The sequence below is a fragment of the Athene noctua genome, chromosome 26, assembly GCF_965140245.1.
Source record: "Athene noctua chromosome 26, bAthNoc1.hap1.1, whole genome shotgun sequence".
Classification (NCBI taxonomy): domain Eukaryota; kingdom Metazoa; phylum Chordata; class Aves; order Strigiformes; family Strigidae; genus Athene; species Athene noctua.
In genome coordinates this window covers 1,675,300-1,695,442 of record NC_134062.1, presented here as the reverse complement: position 1 = coordinate 1,695,442, position 20,143 = coordinate 1,675,300, and the positions used below count along the sequence as shown (strand labels likewise).

Sequence of the window (20,143 nt, the reverse complement as noted above, 5' to 3'; positions counted from 1 at the left end):
AAGTATAGAAGTTTTATGGGAAAGGAAAACCTGCCGCAGAGGACATGAACAGACACGGCATTGCCGCCTCTCCAAGGGCAGTGAGGCTACAGATACTCCCACAAGATACCTTTGAGGCTGGAGCGTTAGGAATGAGTGGCTTAAAATGTCATTGGGATGAATGACAGGCTGTTGGCAATTTCTCCCAACAAATACTTAATCTCTAGGAAATGACACCTGCGTGTTTTTTTTTTTCCAAGTTATCAAACATCTGAAGGACAGAGGCCCCCTTTCAGCATCTTTTTTCTTCCATGATGTTTTGGAAGAGTTTTTCATCTGGTAGTTTGAGTTGAGCTGTAAAGTTCTGCATCTGAATTCAGAAAAAAAAAAAATTTAAACAAGGTACACAGCACTGAAGACGGTGATTTTGTCCTGGGTTAACACCGAACACAAAATAAAATTATAGCACAAAGTTAAGACATTATTCACATTCTGCTTACGTTGAGGGCTCACACCAGAATTTAGTGCAGGGCAAATATCACCTATGGCAACTTCCAAATGCTTTAAAGCTTTTTTTGTCTATATGCATACTGTTTTCTCTTTTGAATCACAAAGCCAAAAGGTACCATTTGACTTAGTGAATGAACAACTCCCCACCCGTTAATTCACCAAGTCAAATGGCACCTCTCTGCTCTGCGATTGTAAATATGTTAGAAAATTGAGTTGTAGCTGGTTACTATTTTTCCACCAAAAAAGCTAGTGACTTTACATGATTCTTTGAATCTTTTAAGTAATACCAGTCTGAGTTGATTCCCATCACTGAGTGAACTTGCTTTGTTAAAATTAGGAAAAAAAAAAAAAAAAAGGAAGATCAGATAACGTGTACCTGGGATCTCTTGAGGTAGTGTTTACAACTTTTGGATTAAAAAGGATTGGAAAGTTTCCTGTGCTCCTGTAAGAAGTGCTTTTTCCCCTGCCTATAATTCTGTTAACATACAAAATACAAAGCTTTCCTAACCGTGCATTACAATGCTAAGATAGAAGAGTGACTGGCCCCGGCTTACATGTTCGTAACGTTTTGCTCTGACAGCATCATGTAACACCTGCCTCACGTCTGTCACCAAATTGTCGCTCTGATAACCGTGTGCTCTCCTGTCAGTTTACACACTGGACCTGTTTCTGCTGAGGGTAACGCTAAAATCCTTCACTAAGCTGGGACACAATCAGGCATCCGGGGCGTCATTCTTTATCTAAATTTACAGCTGTGAACAGACCTTGAAGAGCCACGTTCAGATGTTACACAAACTAGTGACACTGGGTATTGGCCTCTTACTGGTTTTGAATGGAAACCCTTGGATCAAGGTGGGACTTGTGTTTCAATTCAGAGAACAGCTGAGAGCGCGTGTTATAACTGCTTGAGATAATCTCTTCTTCACACCCAGCTGGAACACATCCTACCAGCACCGTCCAGCCCACTGCAGAATGCTTTGGTAGCAACACAGGAAAACCAGAGAACAAAAGAAACCCCTCTTGGCAGTGGTCTTTTTCTGTTCCGAAGCAGAAACTGTGTGACTATTCCACGAACTGCATAGAGAGAAAAGGGACTATATTGCTCTCTGGATTGTGTTTTAACATCTTTAGAAAACAGCAGGTAACTAGAACTTTGGGAGCCTGCCTCTGCGTTATGGCTATTGTAATCATCTAGTTCTCCAGATTCTACATTAATTTCTAGCCAGACCTATTTCCATGTCATTTTATTCATCTTACTATGTTTTATTTACAGACATATTACAAAATATATTGTGAACTGAGTACAATTAGTAAGTACAGTGTGGATTTGGCAATGCCAGAGTCAGCGTGGTGAAATTATGCTGCTGTGGGTTTTCAATTGTTTAAATCCTTGAAAGATAGATACCAGAGGGTAAGGGATGCTGGAAACATCCAGACCTTTCCAGAGTCCAACCTGGACACAGGTGCAGGTCCAGCTAGGGACCTTCTTGGGCTTTTATTCTGGCTTTTTTCAAAACACACAGTTTTATCTCATTTACTGTTAATTTAAATCAGGCACGATGTTATTCTGTTCTCTCTCTATTGAGAGACATAGGCAAATCATATCTGAGGTGGTCCTTGGCTTCATGGCACCCTGAAGTTAGGCAAGAACTGGACCTAACTTAGCTGACTTGTTCAAGTTCACATCTGAGGCAGAGGTGGCTGCCGACGCCTCACCTGGCACACTGTCTTCGTGTTTCTACATTTACCACTTTACTAACACTCCTCACCTAGTTTTGAAACTTCTTGTAAGAGACTGGAGATGAAATGCTGGTGGGCAAGAATTGCTGCTGGGCTGGCTGATGATGGGTGGTACTTGGTGTCCTGTTTGATCTGAATGTATACCATGCAATACAAGGGATCAGTTCTTTAGTTTCCCTCCATCTGTTTTTTGGCTTGGCCTTCTGTTCAATTCATCCTATTTATTCATATTTACACTGATGTAGTGGTCCCGCGTGAGACTTATGCTCCCCTTCTTCCTTCTGCCCATTGCTTGGAGGCCCACGTTTTTGCAGGGATTGGATCTGTAGGTGGCAGAACCTTCTTAGCCCACTTGGGGACCTCTTAAAGTTTTTTTCTCAAGGCTTCAGCAGTTTAATACTGGGTAAGTCAGCTCAAGGTGAAGGCAAAGCTATTGCATGGAGTTTCCGCAAGCTCTGTCTGGCTCCTATTGCAAAGCGGAAAAGATGGTCTTGTCTTTGGTGAGAGTTGTATCGATGACGGAACACGCAGGCCAGTGGCAGCAGTGACCTGTGGCACCTGCGCGTGCCTCTGCGACTGTCTGTGTTTAATGCACTCAAGGTTTGATGGCCACAGGCAAGAATCAAGTGAGTGTGTCTTGATTTTTGCTTCCACTTTAAACACAGTGTGAGGGTAGCTCTGAAAAGTGCCCTTGGGATTGATGTCCCACAGTCTGTAGGTCACCTCGAGGGATGAAAGAACCCCCCACATGAAGGTCCTTGTTCCATCCCCACCAGGAGGTGCACGGGCATGGAACTGCTGTAACACCGTGGGCCTCATGCCCAGTACAAGAGCTCGAAACCTCTCCATGGCTGCCCATTTGTGTGCGTGAATGGCATTGGTTTCTTTCTTCTCACTCTGAAAAATGTGGTTGCTGTTTTTACTTTTAACAGTGGAGGATCTTCATGAAAGCTTTGCGAAATTCGATGTTGAAGGTGGTGTAAATAATTGGGTTGACAGCACTGTTGACATATCCAAGCCACGTAAAGGCGCTGTACATTGCTGGGGGGATGTTGCAATCGCAGTGCATGTTCAGGATGTGAGTGATGAAGAACGGGAGCCAGCAGATGATGAAAACACCTGGGGGGAAAGGAAAGAGACAGATTTTGGTTGCTGAAAGCTGAACGGATCTTGAGACTAAGAGAACAGGAAGGTTCTTTTACGTATAAATGAAAACTCTTTCCTTGAGGAATAGGCCTTCTGTTTGTCTGTTAGGTTTCATAGTCTGTATTCGGAGTATACAGGTACTGAAGAACAACTTTGCTGATGCAATTAGACTGGTTACATCAAAAAATCTGCCCTTCAGAGGCGCCAGTTCCTTGCTGAGCTATGCTGCCTTTGTGTTCTAGAAAGCCCATGAGCTCTCTTGCCCCTGCACCCAACTGTCTTTGGCAGTCCAAACACCCCACAGGTGGACAGGTTTCTGAGCCTTTGTATAGCACCGTGTGAACTGTTCCCAGCCAGGAAGGAGGTCGCCTTCCTACTGGCAGCCTCTTGCCTGCTTCCCTATGTATCCTCTAACGTACCAAGCGCAATTATTTCTGTGGAGGCCTGGAAAAAACAGTCTATGCTAGCCTACCCTAATCCTCGGGTTTTCTGCAGAAACACAAGAGGGAACCAATACACGCTCTCACCAAGAACAATGGCTAGCATCTGAGTGGCTTTCTTTTCCTTCTGTTGTGACAGTTTCCTCCTGCTCACAGTCTTGAGAGAGGTCCTTGTCTTGCCATTGGGCATAGACTGGATCTCAAAGACCTTGGCTGTGTGGGGCGTTTCTTTGGCATGTCCATTCTTCTCTACTTTTCCGGGGCTGTCCAAAGGTGCCTGCAGGGTCGAGTTGGTGCCCTGATTAGAAGCAACTGGCACAACCAGCTGATGGTTACATGGTACCACAGGTCTGATGGTGGTTTTCTCAGGGGGACTGGTACTGGACACCATCTCCATTTCCATCTCTTCTATGTGACTCTCTGCCTCCTGGACAAGAATCAAATGTCCACAACATAAAGACAGATAAATATACAGAGAGGAGCAATGAACATTCCTTACAGAGCGAAGCTGGATGATGTGGAACAACAACCAATCCCTCTTTTCCCTCCCTACATTTTTGGTAGATACTTGGAGAAAGGGCTGTAGAGTGTTATGGGTAAGAATACTGTTGGGTAGATGGGATCGATAGAACTGCAGTGAATGACTCTCCTTCATTGCACAAAGAGGCTAAGAAATGGGAGAGACACTGTCTCCACTCCCCATCCATTTTATTTAGGTTTTCAGAATATAAATAAATAAAAATGAAATCAACAAGCAAAACCCAACAAAGCCAATGCAGTGTGGGGCTTAAAATAAGTAACAGAGAGGAGAAGAAAATCAAAGGCACAAAATGTTAAAATGTCATGGCTTTTATAGCTGATCTTTAGGTGAGCTTACTCCGGCTTTTGGAGTTCTATGATCTTAAACCCCCTGCTTCACTCTAAGGAATGGGAAGAATATTTAAATTTTGAGATTGAATGGTAACCTTTGTTCTTAGCTTATTTTCTCCCACCTTACATAAATTCATTTTGCGTCCTGAGAGGGGAAAAGGGGAAAGCTAAACACTCTGAAAAGCTACCACTTCTCTTTAACACTCACCACTTTGCGCTTATTAACTTGGAAACTCCCATTGGACTTCACAATAACTGTGCAGAGCTTGACGTCTTCTGGATGAGTGCATTTGTCCTAAGGGGCAAGCACCAGCTCAGAGGTTACACAAGCAGATAGTAATTGGGAAGGGAAGCTGGTAAGGAAGGCACGTGGAAATACAAACACAGGGCATGAAGCAGGAATTAATCACCGTGACTAAGGTGCTAAGGATGATGGAAAACTACTCTGAAGAAGCAGTAATGGAGACATCTGTCCCTTGTGCTTTTCACCAAAGGAAGGAAATCACAAAGATCTGCTTATGTCTCAGTCTGTCCCTGTCTCGCTGCCTTCTTTGCTTGACAAAGCACTGGCCTGTGAGGCGGTGCAGTTTGGAGGGGGTACATTCCTACTGGTTGTTCTGCACGTGCTGCAAGAGTAGCATTTTCACAAGCGGCCTCACACTTAACACACTCAGCTGGACCCCACTTATACACATATCTGATGCTTTGAGAGGCTGTTTTCACTGCAGAGGTATCATTAACAGCAATGTAGTTTGCACCCCAGCCACACAAACGATTTCCACTGAACATCACAACAGCAGGACTGACTCAGCATAGCCTGTAGTCCTGGGTACCCCAGCCCAAACTCAGCAGAGCCAAAGGAAATGCAGTCTGGTTAATGAAGCAGCTCCTAATTAACATCTGCTGAGGAAGCATCCCCTGAGATCCAGGGAGGCCTGTGAAGCACCAGCCAGTTGCCCTGGTCATCCAGAGTGTGCAACTGGGGCTCCAGAATGGCACAGGGCACAGCGTTCACCTCTGTGGTCCGGTCCTTCACCTAGTCCAGACAGTGTCGTCTGGGGAAAGGAGGAAGAGCTTTGGGGAATGAGGTGGAGCACGGAGGGGAAAGGACGGAGACTGCTGAGAGCAAGGCAGAGGTCTAGTTACCTTCAGCGGGGCTCGTGTGTCCGAGCCCAGGCCGTGGCTGCTGCGCTTGGTGTTGACGCGCTTCCTGCGCTTCCGGAGCACTATGTAGATCTGCACGTACACCAGCAGCGTGACGATGAAGGGAACGTAGAAGGACACGATGGAGGAATACACGACAAAGGCAGGATTGGCAATGATGCACTCATTCTCATCTGGAAGACATAAAGTTTCAGGCTTGTTGTCCCTGCTGCTACCACTGAGCTGACACTGGCTTCCCCCCCGCCCCGTCTCCCTCTTTCAGAAGGCACAGGGATAGGCAGAGAGCGAGGGGCTCGTCTCTAGGAGGGACCACCACGTCAGCTGGGAGCAGTACGAGAACAGCAAACTCCCCTTGGTCGCAGGGAGTCACATACGACCCGAAGTCCCTGGCTATTGCTTGCCTTATAACTAAAAGCCTGCTGATCCCCTGCTGTATATGATCCAGTCTTCCTAGGAAACGGATGACTGAGCAGCCAGTTCCTTCCCTCCTGTCCCAGTGATGCTATTTGTCCCATGGCTTTCCTTTTAACATTTTAATATAAGAGGGTTTTTTCATTTTTCGTTGGACAATGTCACATTGATGAGTGCTGTGTAAACTTCTACATACCCTCAGTTCTGATGTGTCTAAAACCCTGATCTGGCACAGCAAGAGATGAAAAAGATCCAGAAGCAGCTGGATATAGTCTGGGATGACAGTGGGAGAGGACACCTGAAACAGGGATGGGTACACCAACACACCTAAAACCTGATCCCCCTGTTTATTCCTGACTTGTAACAGAAGACTGTCTGGGGACCCAGTAAAGCCCAGAAGATGCTATTATTAGCCAGCTGCAGGTGGCATAACACTCACCTGTGTTGTTGAGGCCAAAGAGGAGTGGGCAGGAGATGGCAAATGAAAGCACCCAGACCACAGCAATCATGACTGTGACCCTGCGCTTCGAGCTGTAGCGGGTGTTATACAGCATCGGCATTGCTACTGCTGTGTACCTGCAGTGCGAAGACACAAAGCCAGTCTATTGTTACTCTGCCAGTGCCGACAGACTTTGTGGGAAATTACACGGCGTTACTGTGTCTGAAAGCCCGGCCCAGCAAGAGAATATAGGGCAAGTCAGGTTTCATGAGTCTCCAAGATGTCGGCGTCCCTGCTCGGGAAGGCACGAGCCTGGGGTCAGCTGAGCATAGCATTTTCCTTCCACTTTCTCTGCCTTCCCACTGATGTCTGCTCCACCATTTAAGTACATAAACAGAAGGACTGAACTAATGGGGACAAATGCAGACAATTCCATTTACATTCTCCAGACCAGTGTTTCTGTGTCTGCTTCTGACAGAATCCCTGCTCAGACCTCACTGAGGTCCTCTAAATCGCTCTTCAAAAGATGTCAACAACACTAGTTCTCACCATTTTCAAGTCTCTGAGTCACAGGTAAAATTAGACCATATAAAGATGGCTGTGACTTGCTCCCACGGATTTGACACGACTTGCTGCCGTGGAGCCCTCACCTGTCAATGCTGATGGCACAGAGGTTGAGGATACTGGCAGTACACATCATAACATCAAGGGTTACAAAGATATCACAGTGGATCCGACTAAACCTCCACTCGCCAACCACCTGCAAAGAGAGAGGGAGTAAGGTCAGGAAAAGAATTCACTAAGGATGTGCTATTGAGAGGCTCTAAAGGGAAAACTTTGCACAAAGATACAGACACTTGCTGGTAGCTGGAGTTCTGCTAGTTCATGGGGGGCTCAAAATTTTGTCAACAGATATTCCAGCGGGAATCGGGCGACATGCAATCAGTCACATGATGTGTCAGGAAGGATTGTTTGCCGCTGAGCACCTTTGAGGATTGTGTCCTGTCTAGTCTAAAGGTCTCCAATGATGGCCACAAAGCGAGTACCCTGCTCCATCCACCCTGAGGTCTGGTGTGATTTTTGTCCTTCCAAATTCCACCCTGGTACTCTGTATTGAATCGGGCAGCCCAAACAGCAGACACAAACTTGGGCTCGTATTCCACTAACACAAGGGAGTGCAAGGCTCCTCAAAGGCAGACTGAACTACATAGGAGCCTAAACAGGTCTCCGAAGCCTTGCAGAGAAGTATTAGGAAGGCAACACAATAATTCTATACCCTGAGCACCTCTAATTGTATTTACAACTTTTTATTAAACACTTTTTTGCAAGTATACTTGGCAAAGATCAGCAGTAGAGAAGCAGGAGCTCTCCTTCATTTCTTAGTTTAAAAAATTGGGGTAGAAATTCCTCACTTTTTTTTTTTTTTTTTTTTTTTTTGCGTGTGAACAAAATGAATTTAATTTAGAGCAAAAATTCTTTGGCATACTACATTTTGTGATAAAGACAAAAAACTAATGATAACGCTTCCAGTTACCAGTAGCCCTTTCTTTTTCACTTATCTTGCTATTGACACTGAACTTTGCCAATTAAGTTTAATAGCAATTATTAGGACTGCTGTGTTTGACATTTGATGAAAAAAGTATATTTCCCTCTAATAAAAATAGTCCTCGTGCATTTGAAAATAGAATGAATAAGATATCTATTCTTTGGTTATTTCTGCTCTGATATACATAACCATAGGCAGCATAAAGAAGGAAGAAAGAATGACTGCATTGAAGACTGAGTGACAGATGAATACTCAGTGATTTAAAAAGCACTTAAGAGACAGTTATATCAGTAACTTTGATGAGAGTTTGCCCAAAGGCAAAGGTTTCCAGCCAGATATAAACCTCTGCAAAACCAATTTCCTGAATGCAGTTTTGAGTTTAAGTTGTAAAGTGCAGCAGTTCTTTCTCTTAGTGCTTTCATTTATGTAGGAGAAACCTCAGAACTCTGGAGGTAAGAGATTTGTTTGCATCGAGGCTGATTTTTAAAAGGATTTTCTCGTTTTTGTCCGAGCTTGTCACACAAAGTCTAAGGAAAAAAAAAAAAAAAGTATTTAGAGAACAAAGGGTTCTGGTGAGTTTGGATTTCAGATTGCAGACCCAGAGAAGGACCATCATGTGCTAAACCCATGTCAGTCTAACGGCTCCTTCTCTGTCAGCAAGTGTTCGTCATGTTTTTTATGTCTTCAAGCTAGCAGTAGGTTTAGCAGAGTGTGGATAAGAGCAGAAAGGTCAAAAATTAATTTTTTTTTTAAATATTGCTGAGATTTAGAGGCCTGATTTTCCTACTTGGTGGATTAAAGAAGCTGACAACTTGATGTACACATGAGCCCGGAAAGGGGAAGCATCTTAAATCATTTGTGCTTGATTCTTCCACGTTAAAATAAGAAGTGTCTGAAACTCTTACAGCTGGGCCTAAGAGAGCAAGAGCTTCTCACAGCATAAGCCTCTCCTTAAAATGGGCTGTCGCAAAAGAGGAGTGTAACAGAAGAGTGCAACTAGTCCCAGAGGCGTTGACTACAGTCACAACCAACCTGTGGTCACGTTAATAAGCTTTAGCAGATGCGTGATGCTTTACATTTTTAAAGTGCCACGAAAACAATAATTAACTGGAGTGATAATTAGCATTGTGGTTTCTCGACAGCCTATGTCATGTCAGTGGGTTTGTTTTGCTTTGCATTAATACTTAATGGGCTAATTGATTATGACTTCTTCCCCTGCTCTCCTATCTGTTTTATCATTTTATGTCATCAACAAAATTAATTGTTAAATATTGTTAAAAAAAGACAGTTTCAGTCTTACGCTTTCTCACAACCGCGCTCTCTTGGTTGTGATTGCCACCAGCATGCCAGCTCTCAGCTGACTGAAGAAAACAGGCATTGCAGGGAAGGGGGCCAGGGGAGAGAGGCTGTGTGTCTTCTCTTATGCTTTCCTCTCGAGATACATTTCATTCTGCCAGGCTATTTAATGTTGCAAGTCATTTGCCGTCAGGTAAACAGGGGACAGTCTTGGGAGTATTTGGCTTTCCCAAACCACAGTGCCCCTCGTATACGGTTCTGTATGTAGAAGCATAGAGCTCTCGTGTACCAAAGTGACATGCTAACGGCTGCAGTGTGAACAGGAGCTCACCTGTGATTCTGTTTCTCTCACATGTCGTGACATACAAGCTCTGGATTTACATCCTACTTCTACAGTTGCCTGCTCTTCTTTCTACCGTAGTCCTTGAGAAATAGGGATCTGACTACTGTTATATTTGATGCGGTCTGTGACACCCATGAAGTTGTTGCAGACTCATTCTTGCACTTGGGAATGAACAGGTCATCTATTAGCTTTGAAAACAAAGTTGGGGTCTTTCACTTTCGATCCCTCTATTTAAAGGCCAGATTTTCCATGCAATTGGTTTGTAATTTAGCCCTCTGAACAAGAGGGTGTTTTCAAGTCAGCCTGCCATCTGCTATCGTGTCTGTTTCCTGGAAAAATCTGCCCAACTGTTAGGAAATTAAAAACATTTTTGTTTGGGGAAATCAAGGAGGTCTTGAAATAGCTAACGTTCAGGCTGCTAAACCTTCCCTCTCTCTACCCATTCACCAGAAACATTTAGCACTACAAAAGAAAACTGGGTCACCTACCTCCAGATAGACCACCCAAGGCATGACCAGAGTTGCTACCAAGAGATCTGCCACTGCCAAGCTCACGATCAGGTAATTAGTGGTAGTCTGAAGGGCTTTTTCCCTGGACACAGCCATACACACCAGCACATTGCCAAAAACAATAACAAAGATGAGGAGGGTGAGCAGCATGGCATAGTAGTTAAACTGAGGCTTCTGGTCTGCATTGGACTCGTTGAGTGGCTTGCTCCAGTTCCTGTCACTGATGTCACCGTTGTACCAAGTGAGGTTTAGGGGATCCATGGAGGTAAAAGTGCCAGGTTCCAGCTCCACCCTGACACAAAAATGTTGAGAAGACAGTCAAAGGCCAACATGTAAAATAAAATTAAAACAATTATGCATGTGCTACCTCACTCCTGGAATTCTCTGGAGCCTGCTCCCCCTACCCTGAATTCCTGTGTGCACATGGTTGACTGGCTGGAAATGAGATGGAGACCCAGATGGGAGGCTGAACTGATGGTCATATACCTAGGCAGGGATTCAATAAATTAATTTCTCTTTCCAGTTCATCCCCCAGATTTCGGTGGCCAGGGATATCAGTTACTTTGTGTTACAGCCTATTCAGGCAGAGTGCCTGTTTTTCTCAGTCTGTTTTTACAAGTTGTTTCTCACCATATCTCCTAGGTCATACTTCTGTATGGTGCAGGCTAGTGAAGGTCCATGAACATCCGTGAGGGTACACGTATTTTGTGCCAGCAGGTGGTGCAGAGCAGGGCTATTGGGACTCTGAATGCCCCTAGATCATTGGCATCCAGTGGCATGTATGTCCACATTGTAGGAAACCGGCTAAAAGTTACCCTACATCATGCAGAACTTGGCAGCAGGTGTCTGTGTTGGGGTTCCTGTCTGGTGCCAGCATATGAAAAGCAAATTCCACATTTGCAATGAGACTTCAGTATATCTGGCTCGGGCATATGGGAAAGACTTTTCCTGCCTGTGTCGTGAGGCTCTTTTGGTTCACTAAAGAGCAACCAGGGCAGGATCTGTGCAGTGGGTGCTTATGACAGCTGGCACCATATTCTGGGTATTTCCACACGGTGTCTGAGTCCTGCTGGAGTTTCTACAAACTTAGAAGAAGAAGGGATTTCCACATGAAGTGTCTTTGCTGAAGCAGTATGGGCTAAAATATGAGTATTGCCTCAGTCTGCAAATCATCCCTGTCCTCTTCATAACTGAGCTGGTAGTACAGGCAGAACTGGACGTGCTCAGATCTGGCTGGCATACACCTGAACCTGCCTTTCAGAGAACCCCGAAGGCCACGAGGAGAGGAGCGCTGAGCTGAGTTTCGCTGTATGAGCTGAGAGGTTCCGTGAGCTCACCAGAACCACTGATGCCAGATGCTCCGAGGACAAGCAAGAGGAGCAGTGTGATCACAGTCGCACGGTCTGGCATGCAGCAGAGGCAGGCAAAGGCTAACATCAAGTCATAGCTGTGCCATTGAGCGAGATGAAACACAGCTCTGTCCCTTCAGCTGAAACAGAGCTGCTCAGTCAACTGGTAATTAGTACAGTGAGGCCAGCAAAAAGAGAGTTGTCATATTGCAGAGGGTCTCTGGAATGACATTAATCCACAGGGATTAATGAGCCCCTTGCCTGTATGATTAAAAGCAAAATACCGAGATCTGTATCTGGGCCTGAAGTAGTTACAGCATCAAGAAATGACATGTTAAGAGAGCGCGATCGAAGAGTAAAGGCAAGAACTGTTTAAAAGCAACTGGAGATTTTGGCTCCTCTGGTTTTGGTATTTCTGGTTTCAGAGGTCTTGAAGTGCTCAGCATTCACTGCTCAGCACTTCCTAAAATCAAATATTCCATGTTTCTTAAGCTGTATTTCCATAAAGACCACTGTGATTTGAAAATCTGGCCGTGTTCTCAGACATCCCCAAACAGGCCATTTAATTTTCTCCATAAAAGACAAAGTGAATTCGATTTATTAAACCATGTAAGTGATCAAAATAGCAAAACATTTGCAAATATCAAATTCACCTGGGAACAATGGTTCCTTTATGTTTCACTGAGCTTTTGTGTGCTTTTCTCATTCAAAGAACAATTTGTATAATAATCCTTGGAAATTTGTTGCATATGGGTCCTTAATAGCTGATAATTCAAAAAGTGTCTGTCTGACAATGCTATCAGCAGCACTTGATAGCTCTACAAATGTCTTCTTAGAAGCTGTCAAAGTGTCAGAAATTAATTAAATGTTAGCTTATGTGACTCAGAGTGAAGGGGAAAAATCAGTGCTATATGCAGCAGCAGTTTTTTCTTTTCTCCTGTTGCCCTTTGATAATGCAAAACTATCTAGAGAAGGCAGAAACATGCATAACATGCAGAACGAAAACAAAGCAGGAACATGGAAAAGTATCTTAAAAGTATAAAAGGAGTGAAATGATTTGGTACGCGCAGTATCAGCCCCTGGGCCCGGTTCCGGCTCCTGAGCTCTGGCTGCAGTTCAGAAAGCAGAACTGTGCCTCACGGAGAAGAGGCCAGAGAGGAGGGCGAGGTGTTGGCGGCCGTCCCGGCCCTGCTCATTGCTCCGGCCACTGCGCCTGGCGTGGACTCGGCGGAACCACGTACAGCCACTTGCTCAGGTCCGTCTGCTGGGCACTCACTTGCCGGGGGTTAGGGAGGATATAAAGGACCTGGATAAAGTGGGCGAAAGTTCTCCTCCATTTCTTTCTGCAGCTTCTGCAAGATTTTTTTTTTTTTTTTTTTCAAGTAGAACTCTTTTTACCGCAAGAATTTTGGCCTTTCCATGCAGCTGATCACCATCAGGAAAATGAAAAGATTGTGTTTGTACTTAGCGCAAACGAAAAGGTTTGGTGTTTCTGTTTTTTTTTAAAAAGTTTTAACTGGGGACAATGAAACACAAAAAAAGCTCCCAAATATTTTGTATGAAATGGGAAAACTAAAACACAGTGTAATTTGTGATGGCGCATTTAAAGGCTGTATCTAGTACATACCCATAGGGTGCAAAACTACAATTACATGGACAACTCTGTTAATTCCTAACTTTTGAGATTTCGAGTTTTCAGTCCTAAAAATCATTTTAATTTCTCCAGACACAGAACTGGCATCATTTGGAAGCATTATGGTGGTCATTAGCGTGTCTTGTGAGTCTTTCAGTACTGCTTCAAGGACCGCTTTTTATTTTACTGCTGACAGTTTCTCGGTAGAGAAGAAAGAAGCACTTTAAAAGGCTGACTAGAAAAGAGAGTGCTTTTTACTGTGTTTGTCCAGGAAACCACATTTCACATGGAGGCAGACGGAAAGGATCGTAAGTACAGAGAAGAGGTAGTACCAACGGCACCTTACTCTGCACTGGACCTCGTTGCGTTTCACCATCCCTGTACGCTGCCGCCAGAGGCAAAACAGGCTCAGCTTTAGCTGAGACTTTGGATGCAGATGTGGGTAGAGCCCTGAAATGGAATTAACTGCAGTAAAGCCACTTTAATTCCCATACAGAGGCCACACAGATTTTTAGTATGGCCGAGCTAATCCAGATATAGATTTTCTGAGAGGTCAAGGGCAGGACAGAGCAACAGGGATGCAGCCTTGTGTTTGGTGCCAGCAGTGCAGCAGTGTGCCGCATCTCTGGAGCTTCCCCCTGCCCTGGGGTCAGGTGGGTACCTGCCTCTGTGCTAATCCCCCTAACATTAAGTTCCTTGAGTGCCCCGGTTCAAGCATGGCCTAACTGGGAATCACTTTACCATCCGGAGGAAAACAGCCTCTCTCAACCAATTCCTGTGCTTTCCAGGTGTCTTTCAGCAACTGGAGGAAATCTGCTCTCTGGTTGCTACTCCCTGCTGGAATGACAGGGAAAAAAGGGGCCAGGACAGAGGCTGTGAACGCAGAGGCAGAGTTTTTCTCTCCTTTGTAGTTAATTCCCCATTCTTTCTGGAGAGCAAACTGAAAAATATGTTTGTTTGCAATGTCAATATTTCTCCTTGGCTCCTGATGATTGATCATCTAATTACATTTATGGCAAACAAACACAACATCTCCCTGGCAAATGTGTAACGTTCACAACTGGCAGCAACAAAACCGTATGTCTTTCTGGCAAGACCTGAAACATGAAATGTGTATTAAGCAGAGAAGCAGAATTTGCTCTGTCGTATAGAGATGGATGTACCAGACAGCTCCCTGGGAAGCAGAGGGTGAAGGGCTCCAGCGGGAACTCACACCTACAGCTCGCCTGTGTTTGAATAGAATCCTGGGTCTGCCCTCTGCTCTTCTTAGTCCTGTGCTAGGTCAGAGATGCCCCGATTCAGCGCAAATGTCTTTTTTTCTTCTCAGAAATAGCAAAGGTGTAACACTCTCTTTGGTTTTTACTCTCCTTGCAAACACCCTTGAGCATTAAATATTCACAGGCCGGATCCTGAGCTAGCTCAGTGCCTAGCAGACACCCTGATGCACGTCACTGTAGCATCTGGTTTCTGTTTGGCAAAGATTTGTGGCCTTTGGCGCTAATCTGGCCCTGGCTGCCAAACGCAGTCAGCCTTGGCTTCCTCATAAACCAGTAGGAAACTCCCTGCAGTTTTGCCCCGGACGCAATGCATTTGTCTGCAGAGTCTGGAGTTCAGCCTGGAGCAGGCGGGAGCTGAGGGCTGGGCCGCGGGAGCTGCTCCTGCCGCCGTGCCCGGGCGCTGCCGCAGCGGCACCTGCCCCGGGCAGGCGGGTCACTGGGGCTGCAGGCTGCTGGCAGCACTGGTGTGGTCTGGGGGGGCAGCTGGTTCAGCACGCTGCCAGGGGTCAGGGGCAAGCTTCCCGAGGGGCTCCAGATGTGGTCACGCTGCTCGGCTCGGGGTCCTGATTAAGAAAATGAAAACGGTTGGACTGGATGATCCTCAAGGTCTTTTCCAATCTAGACAGTTCTGTGGTTCTGTGATTGCCAGAATGCCTTAGGGCTGAACTCCATGTAGATTTAGCAGGAAAGCAACAGCAAAAGCCATCAGCAACAATATCCTGATGGCAGAGGTTCCCACTGCAGCCTCAGAACAGTCTCTACCTCTCCCAAGGTATTTCTTGCGCGCAGTTCTTGCCAGATTGCCCATTTCCTTCTAATTGCTGTTACCCAGATGTACCCATCAGGTTCCTGAAAGTCTAGCCTAGGACTGTGCGAGAAAGGTGTTTAGAGTCAGATTTACTCCAAAGGCATTACCGTTTCGCAGAAATCAATGTCGAAGTGAAATTTGCACAGTACAGTGCCTCCCTGAAGATTGTCATTTTCCTCTGAAATTCTGGAATCAGTGGGCCACAGGAAAGCTGTCAAACTGACATCCTTTCTGTCCCGACAACGCTTCTTGATGCTGTTCACTGGGCTCTGCTGAGAATGCAGCTAGGCGTTCCAGTCAAGGGAGATAACATATTCTTTTGGAGTGTGGAGGTAGTGGAAGCGAAAGAGAAGGGGAAAGTGTGTTTGAGGAGCTGTTTTGTTTCCCGTTTAGGACTACCATGCAAAGGAAAGCAGCTTCTGGAGTAGTTTCACTATTTTTCACATGTAAACCCAGAACTGGTGATCTATGCTGTGCACTCCCAGTCACGGTTCACTGGAGAGCAGGGAAGGTGTGTAACAGCTAGCAGTGAGTGGGAACCTCCTCCCATCCAGTTCCATGCAGGGCACAGTGTGTGCAGACATTGAGAAAGAGAAGAAAAGGTCAGGAATTAGGAAAATACTGTAAATTCTGTCTTGACCTGAGAACTGTAGTACCCATTGCTGCTGCTAAGGCTGATGAAGATTCCAGGCCACCTGCCTTGGCATCTGTCAGCCCAGGATCAGCCGGTGCACCGAACACAACAAGCAAAGTCCTGGTGGCTTTAAATAAACCTGACTCCCCCAGGCACTGAGTAGTGCATGCAAATACAGCAGGGATCTGACAGTCATGACTGATGAGGTCCTGGCAGTAATTCCATTTGAAGGAGGTTTGAGCACTGCATCTCTTCAGAAAGCAGTACTGGGCAAACTTAACTTTCTACACTCCTTTCATTTTCTTAGCGGTAAGCCTTTAGTAATAAGTAGATTACACAAGTGGTAGGCTTAGCTCCCTCTGCACCTAGAGATACAGAAATTAGAGACAAAGATCCTGACAAGGCTGGGTTTTGGGTTTTTTTGGGGGGAGGGGGGCTGAATTCTGACTTCAGTACCGCACAACCTTTGTATCTATCCAACACAACAGCTCTTCCCATCAGCTCCTTGCAAAAGCCTCTTAAAAAGCTTCCTCCTCTCCTCTCCTGCCTTTTCAGATGGCTCCCTATTCTTCAGATCCTTTGTTATTCAAAATATAAGTGCAAGGCATTTTAACCACAGTTATTGCTCACTCCCGATCCAGAAATATTGCCTCATTTCACTTGGTCTTGCATAATATCTAATTGGATCTTCCTACTACAAAGCGTGCATACGTCCCCCCAGAGTATGTTGTAAAGCACCTAATCTAAACACTTCCTCCTGTAAGTGCTCAGAAGTGCTATTAGCATGGCGTTTGTATATAATACACTCCTGCCACACAGGCCTTTGAGTCACCGACTTGAACCGTTCTTGTGGATGCCACAATATTTTCTGTTGGCATCACTTTACTTCTCGATAATTGCATTGTTCAGAGCTCTCGGCACTAGCTCTGTAACGTGAATCACTGCCTCCCCACAGCAGCACGGGGACAGAGGGTGAAAAGAACCACAGCAGCCTGAGCGCCAGTCGCTGGAACACGGTTTCCTTCTCGTGGGAGTGGGTGACAGGATGATCTTATTGCAGCAGCCTGGTAACTCGAGAACTCCAAGGCTGATTCCTGGTTTTCCTGTAGATGCTCTTGACGCTTTTGACTTCAAGAAGTCACTTGATTTCTCAGTCCTCCCTTTGTGGTATTAGTACACTAATTGTCCCTCTTTCCCTATGATGTCATAAATTTTCGCCTGAGTTTGAGACTGCATTGCAGGGAGGAGAGGGAAGAAGTTTGTCTTTTCCCCCCAATATTTGTCCATTATCCCCCAGCACAGTGCTGATGGAGCAAAACATTTCCCACAACTGCTACAGTACAGGCAGAGGGGGAGCAGAGGGTGTTACTGCTCTCCCTGCTGAAAACCAGCGCCCACGAGTCTGGGCCATTTGGAGAAGGGTGAGCTAAGGCGCAGGGCACCGGGCATTGACTGCCTCCTGCTTTCACGTCCTTTGGAAATCTCACCCACCCTTAATTAAAGGCTTGCCAGGTTTTTTGCAGGTCCTAATGGAAGGGAAGAATTCAGTGATATCTTCCCCAGAGGTAGTGAAATGCACATGTAACTTGCTTTAGCATGGCTTCCTCTAATAAAAAGCAGATTCTGTTTTTAAGAAGGCCTTCTCTTTATTCAAGACCTGCAGCTTGTCACAGGGTTTTATCCATTCCAATATGTTAAACAGTCTAAACTAATAACTTTTGGAAGGAAAAGTTGTAGTGGGTTGAGGTTTTCTTCATAAATGAGCTTTTAAGGATCTATCAGGATTTCAAACCTGTTAAAACATCTCATGTCAAAATGAGAAAAAAAAAAACAAACCAACCTGTCTACTCTGAAATTTTAGTTAAATTATGCCCTTTTCTTTGAGAAGATCTAACTCAAAATATTTTGGCTATCTAAGTTCAGAATATATTTTGCCAACGTTTTCAGAAAATTGGGAACCTTTTGCCCCTCAGATCAGGTTTCCAAGACTTCCAGCGTGGGCTCTTGCACTGTCGCAGCAGCTGTTGGAGCGCGTGGTCCCCCGGCAGCCCTCCCCAGAGGAGACCTGACAAATGCACAGTCATCTCAAACACAGAAGGGCAGTTTATATCACAAATCACTAGTTTTCCTTCCATAATGGAAGCAGGTATAAATAGTTTCCTACAACAATAATCTCCTTCCAGAAAACCCCATCACTCCCTCTACCCACCTGTAATTCAGAAGAGAGGTTTGACTCCTGCCTGGCAGGCTGCTGGAGTAGAGCCATTGGTTCCTAGTACTCTTTAAGAATATGTGGGTACAGGGCAAGCTTTAATCTTTTGAGCATTTGGCAGATGAAGAGTTTCACAAGCTGGAGCTACTCCAAATGCAGCCCACTTGAACACTCCTCAGCTTGTGGAAGGGATGGGCAGACAAAGATTTTTAAAAATCATTTCTGCCTGTATGTGCTTTCGATTCTGGACACGCAACCAGAAATATTACACAGATGTTGATTTTCAGTGCTTAAAGGTGAAGAATTTATTGTCTGAAAACAAAAACCCATTCCAAAGTCTTATGCTGGGTGCTCGTTTGAAAACAAATTATAGAAACAATCAGATCTTGCACTGCAGGATCTAATGAAATCTGTAAGAGCTGCAGCTCAGGCTGTGAATTAAGAGCACAGGTATTGCCTATCACTTCACTCCTGTGTTCTCACACGGAGACGGCCACTGTCAGAGACAGGTTTTCTGACTAGAAAGACACTGGTTCTTATTAAGTGTTGCATTACAATGGACCTAAAATCCTGTTCTGTTCAAAAGCCCATTTTTTTTCCTAATTCTTTTACATGTATCCTAATGCCAGATCTCTCTGACTAGATCTGAGCCTCTGACTAATCCAATAAATTCCCAGCCTTATGATACTGGTGCTCTATTTTCTTTCAGAATTTGTTATGTGTTTGAGATCATCCACCAACATCTGCAAATAACCACTGACCAGTAGTAGAGCTAATTGTATTATTTTTGAGGAATATAAAAGATTGAACCTCTTCACTGCCCATCCCCAGTAGTTAGGTATAAAGGTGGGTGAAATTTGAACAAAATCTTTACTTTTAAGTACTGGTTAAAATGTGACAAATGTTTAAGGATTTTTAAAAATTATTTGGTTTTATCTGTTTAATGTTCACTGTACGTATTGGTGCTTGGCATTTGAAGTGTATAACTTAATTTGACTGCAGAAACAGATTGTGTTAATTCCTTAGTTGAACAAACCTTTTTTTCCTCTCCAGTCAGGCTTCCTGTGTTTATGCAGCACCTAGCACAAGGACATTTTAGCTCTCAGTCCTTCGGCCATACTTTATTAAAAGTAAATAATAATAATTCAGATTGAGGAGATCAAATATTTGTCTTCCACTTATGTTATCTAACATTCATTTAACATCTGCTCTTTTCATTGCCACTCCTATCACTAAGCTTGTTTGATAAAATGTTTGCCAAAAGAAGTGAATTCCAGAGGAAAGGGAGCTCTTTCTTCCCTTCCCCTTCCCCTTCCCCTTCCCCTTCCCCTTCCCCTTCCCCTTCTCCTTCCCCCTATTTTTCTTAGGTTTTGTGGGTGTTTGCCCCAAACCATATATGACTAATATTTGGCATGAAGTGCCCTTTAATAGATCTGTTGTGGAAGATTTGATGAAGATGTGTCAATCAGCACAACCCTGATGTGGCTCCTTGCTCCAAGTGCCACTTCCATGTATTTGAAACTTCCTGAAAACATCAGATGAACTACTGCCCCATCCCTCATGGTAAATAAGTACAAATACAGGCTGCAATCGGCAGAGGGGAGGCGAGGAGGTTCCTGTGGATTCCTTCTATACAGATCAGCCAGTGCTTCTCAGATTTCAAATCCTAATGATCTTTAATCATTTAATCCCTGACCTAAATCAGCTCCACTGTTCAGCTTAAATCCTGACTTCCAACACCCACCTCCATCATCTTTGCAGGCAAAATGTGAGTAGAAGAAGAACATGTCTAGTTCTGGACCTATCCTTTTACATCTCCTCCCACAGAGTGGGCATT

At 44.8% G+C, this 20,143-nt stretch overlaps 1 protein-coding gene across 3 annotated transcripts in view; it reads right to left on the bottom strand.

Annotated features, from left to right (window-relative positions):
* Positions 1-268: 268 nt before the first annotated feature.
* Positions 269-20,143, bottom strand: part of DRD2 (dopamine receptor D2) — a 31,605-nt gene continuing 11,730 nt past the window's right edge. Inside the window, exons 2-9 of one of the 3 annotated variants that reach the window (XR_012635216.1) lie at positions 10,373-10,685; positions 7,350-7,459; positions 6,700-6,836; positions 5,832-6,022; positions 4,894-4,980; positions 3,903-4,242; positions 2,259-3,348; positions 269-349 (exon numbers count right to left, since the gene is read on the bottom strand). Coding sequence is in view for 2 of the 3 variants with exons in the window: in XM_074927357.1 (XP_074783458.1) it covers positions 3,155-3,348; positions 3,903-4,242; positions 4,894-4,980; positions 5,832-6,022; positions 6,700-6,836; positions 7,350-7,459; positions 10,373-10,654 (1,341 nt within the window). In the remaining variant the exon portion in view is untranslated. Of the gene's footprint in view, positions 350-1,730; positions 3,349-3,902; positions 4,243-4,893; positions 4,981-5,831; positions 6,023-6,699; positions 6,837-7,349; positions 7,460-10,372; positions 10,686-20,143 lie in introns of those variants that run through there. The other 2 variants (XM_074927357.1, XM_074927358.1) reach the window with 2 other exon arrangements.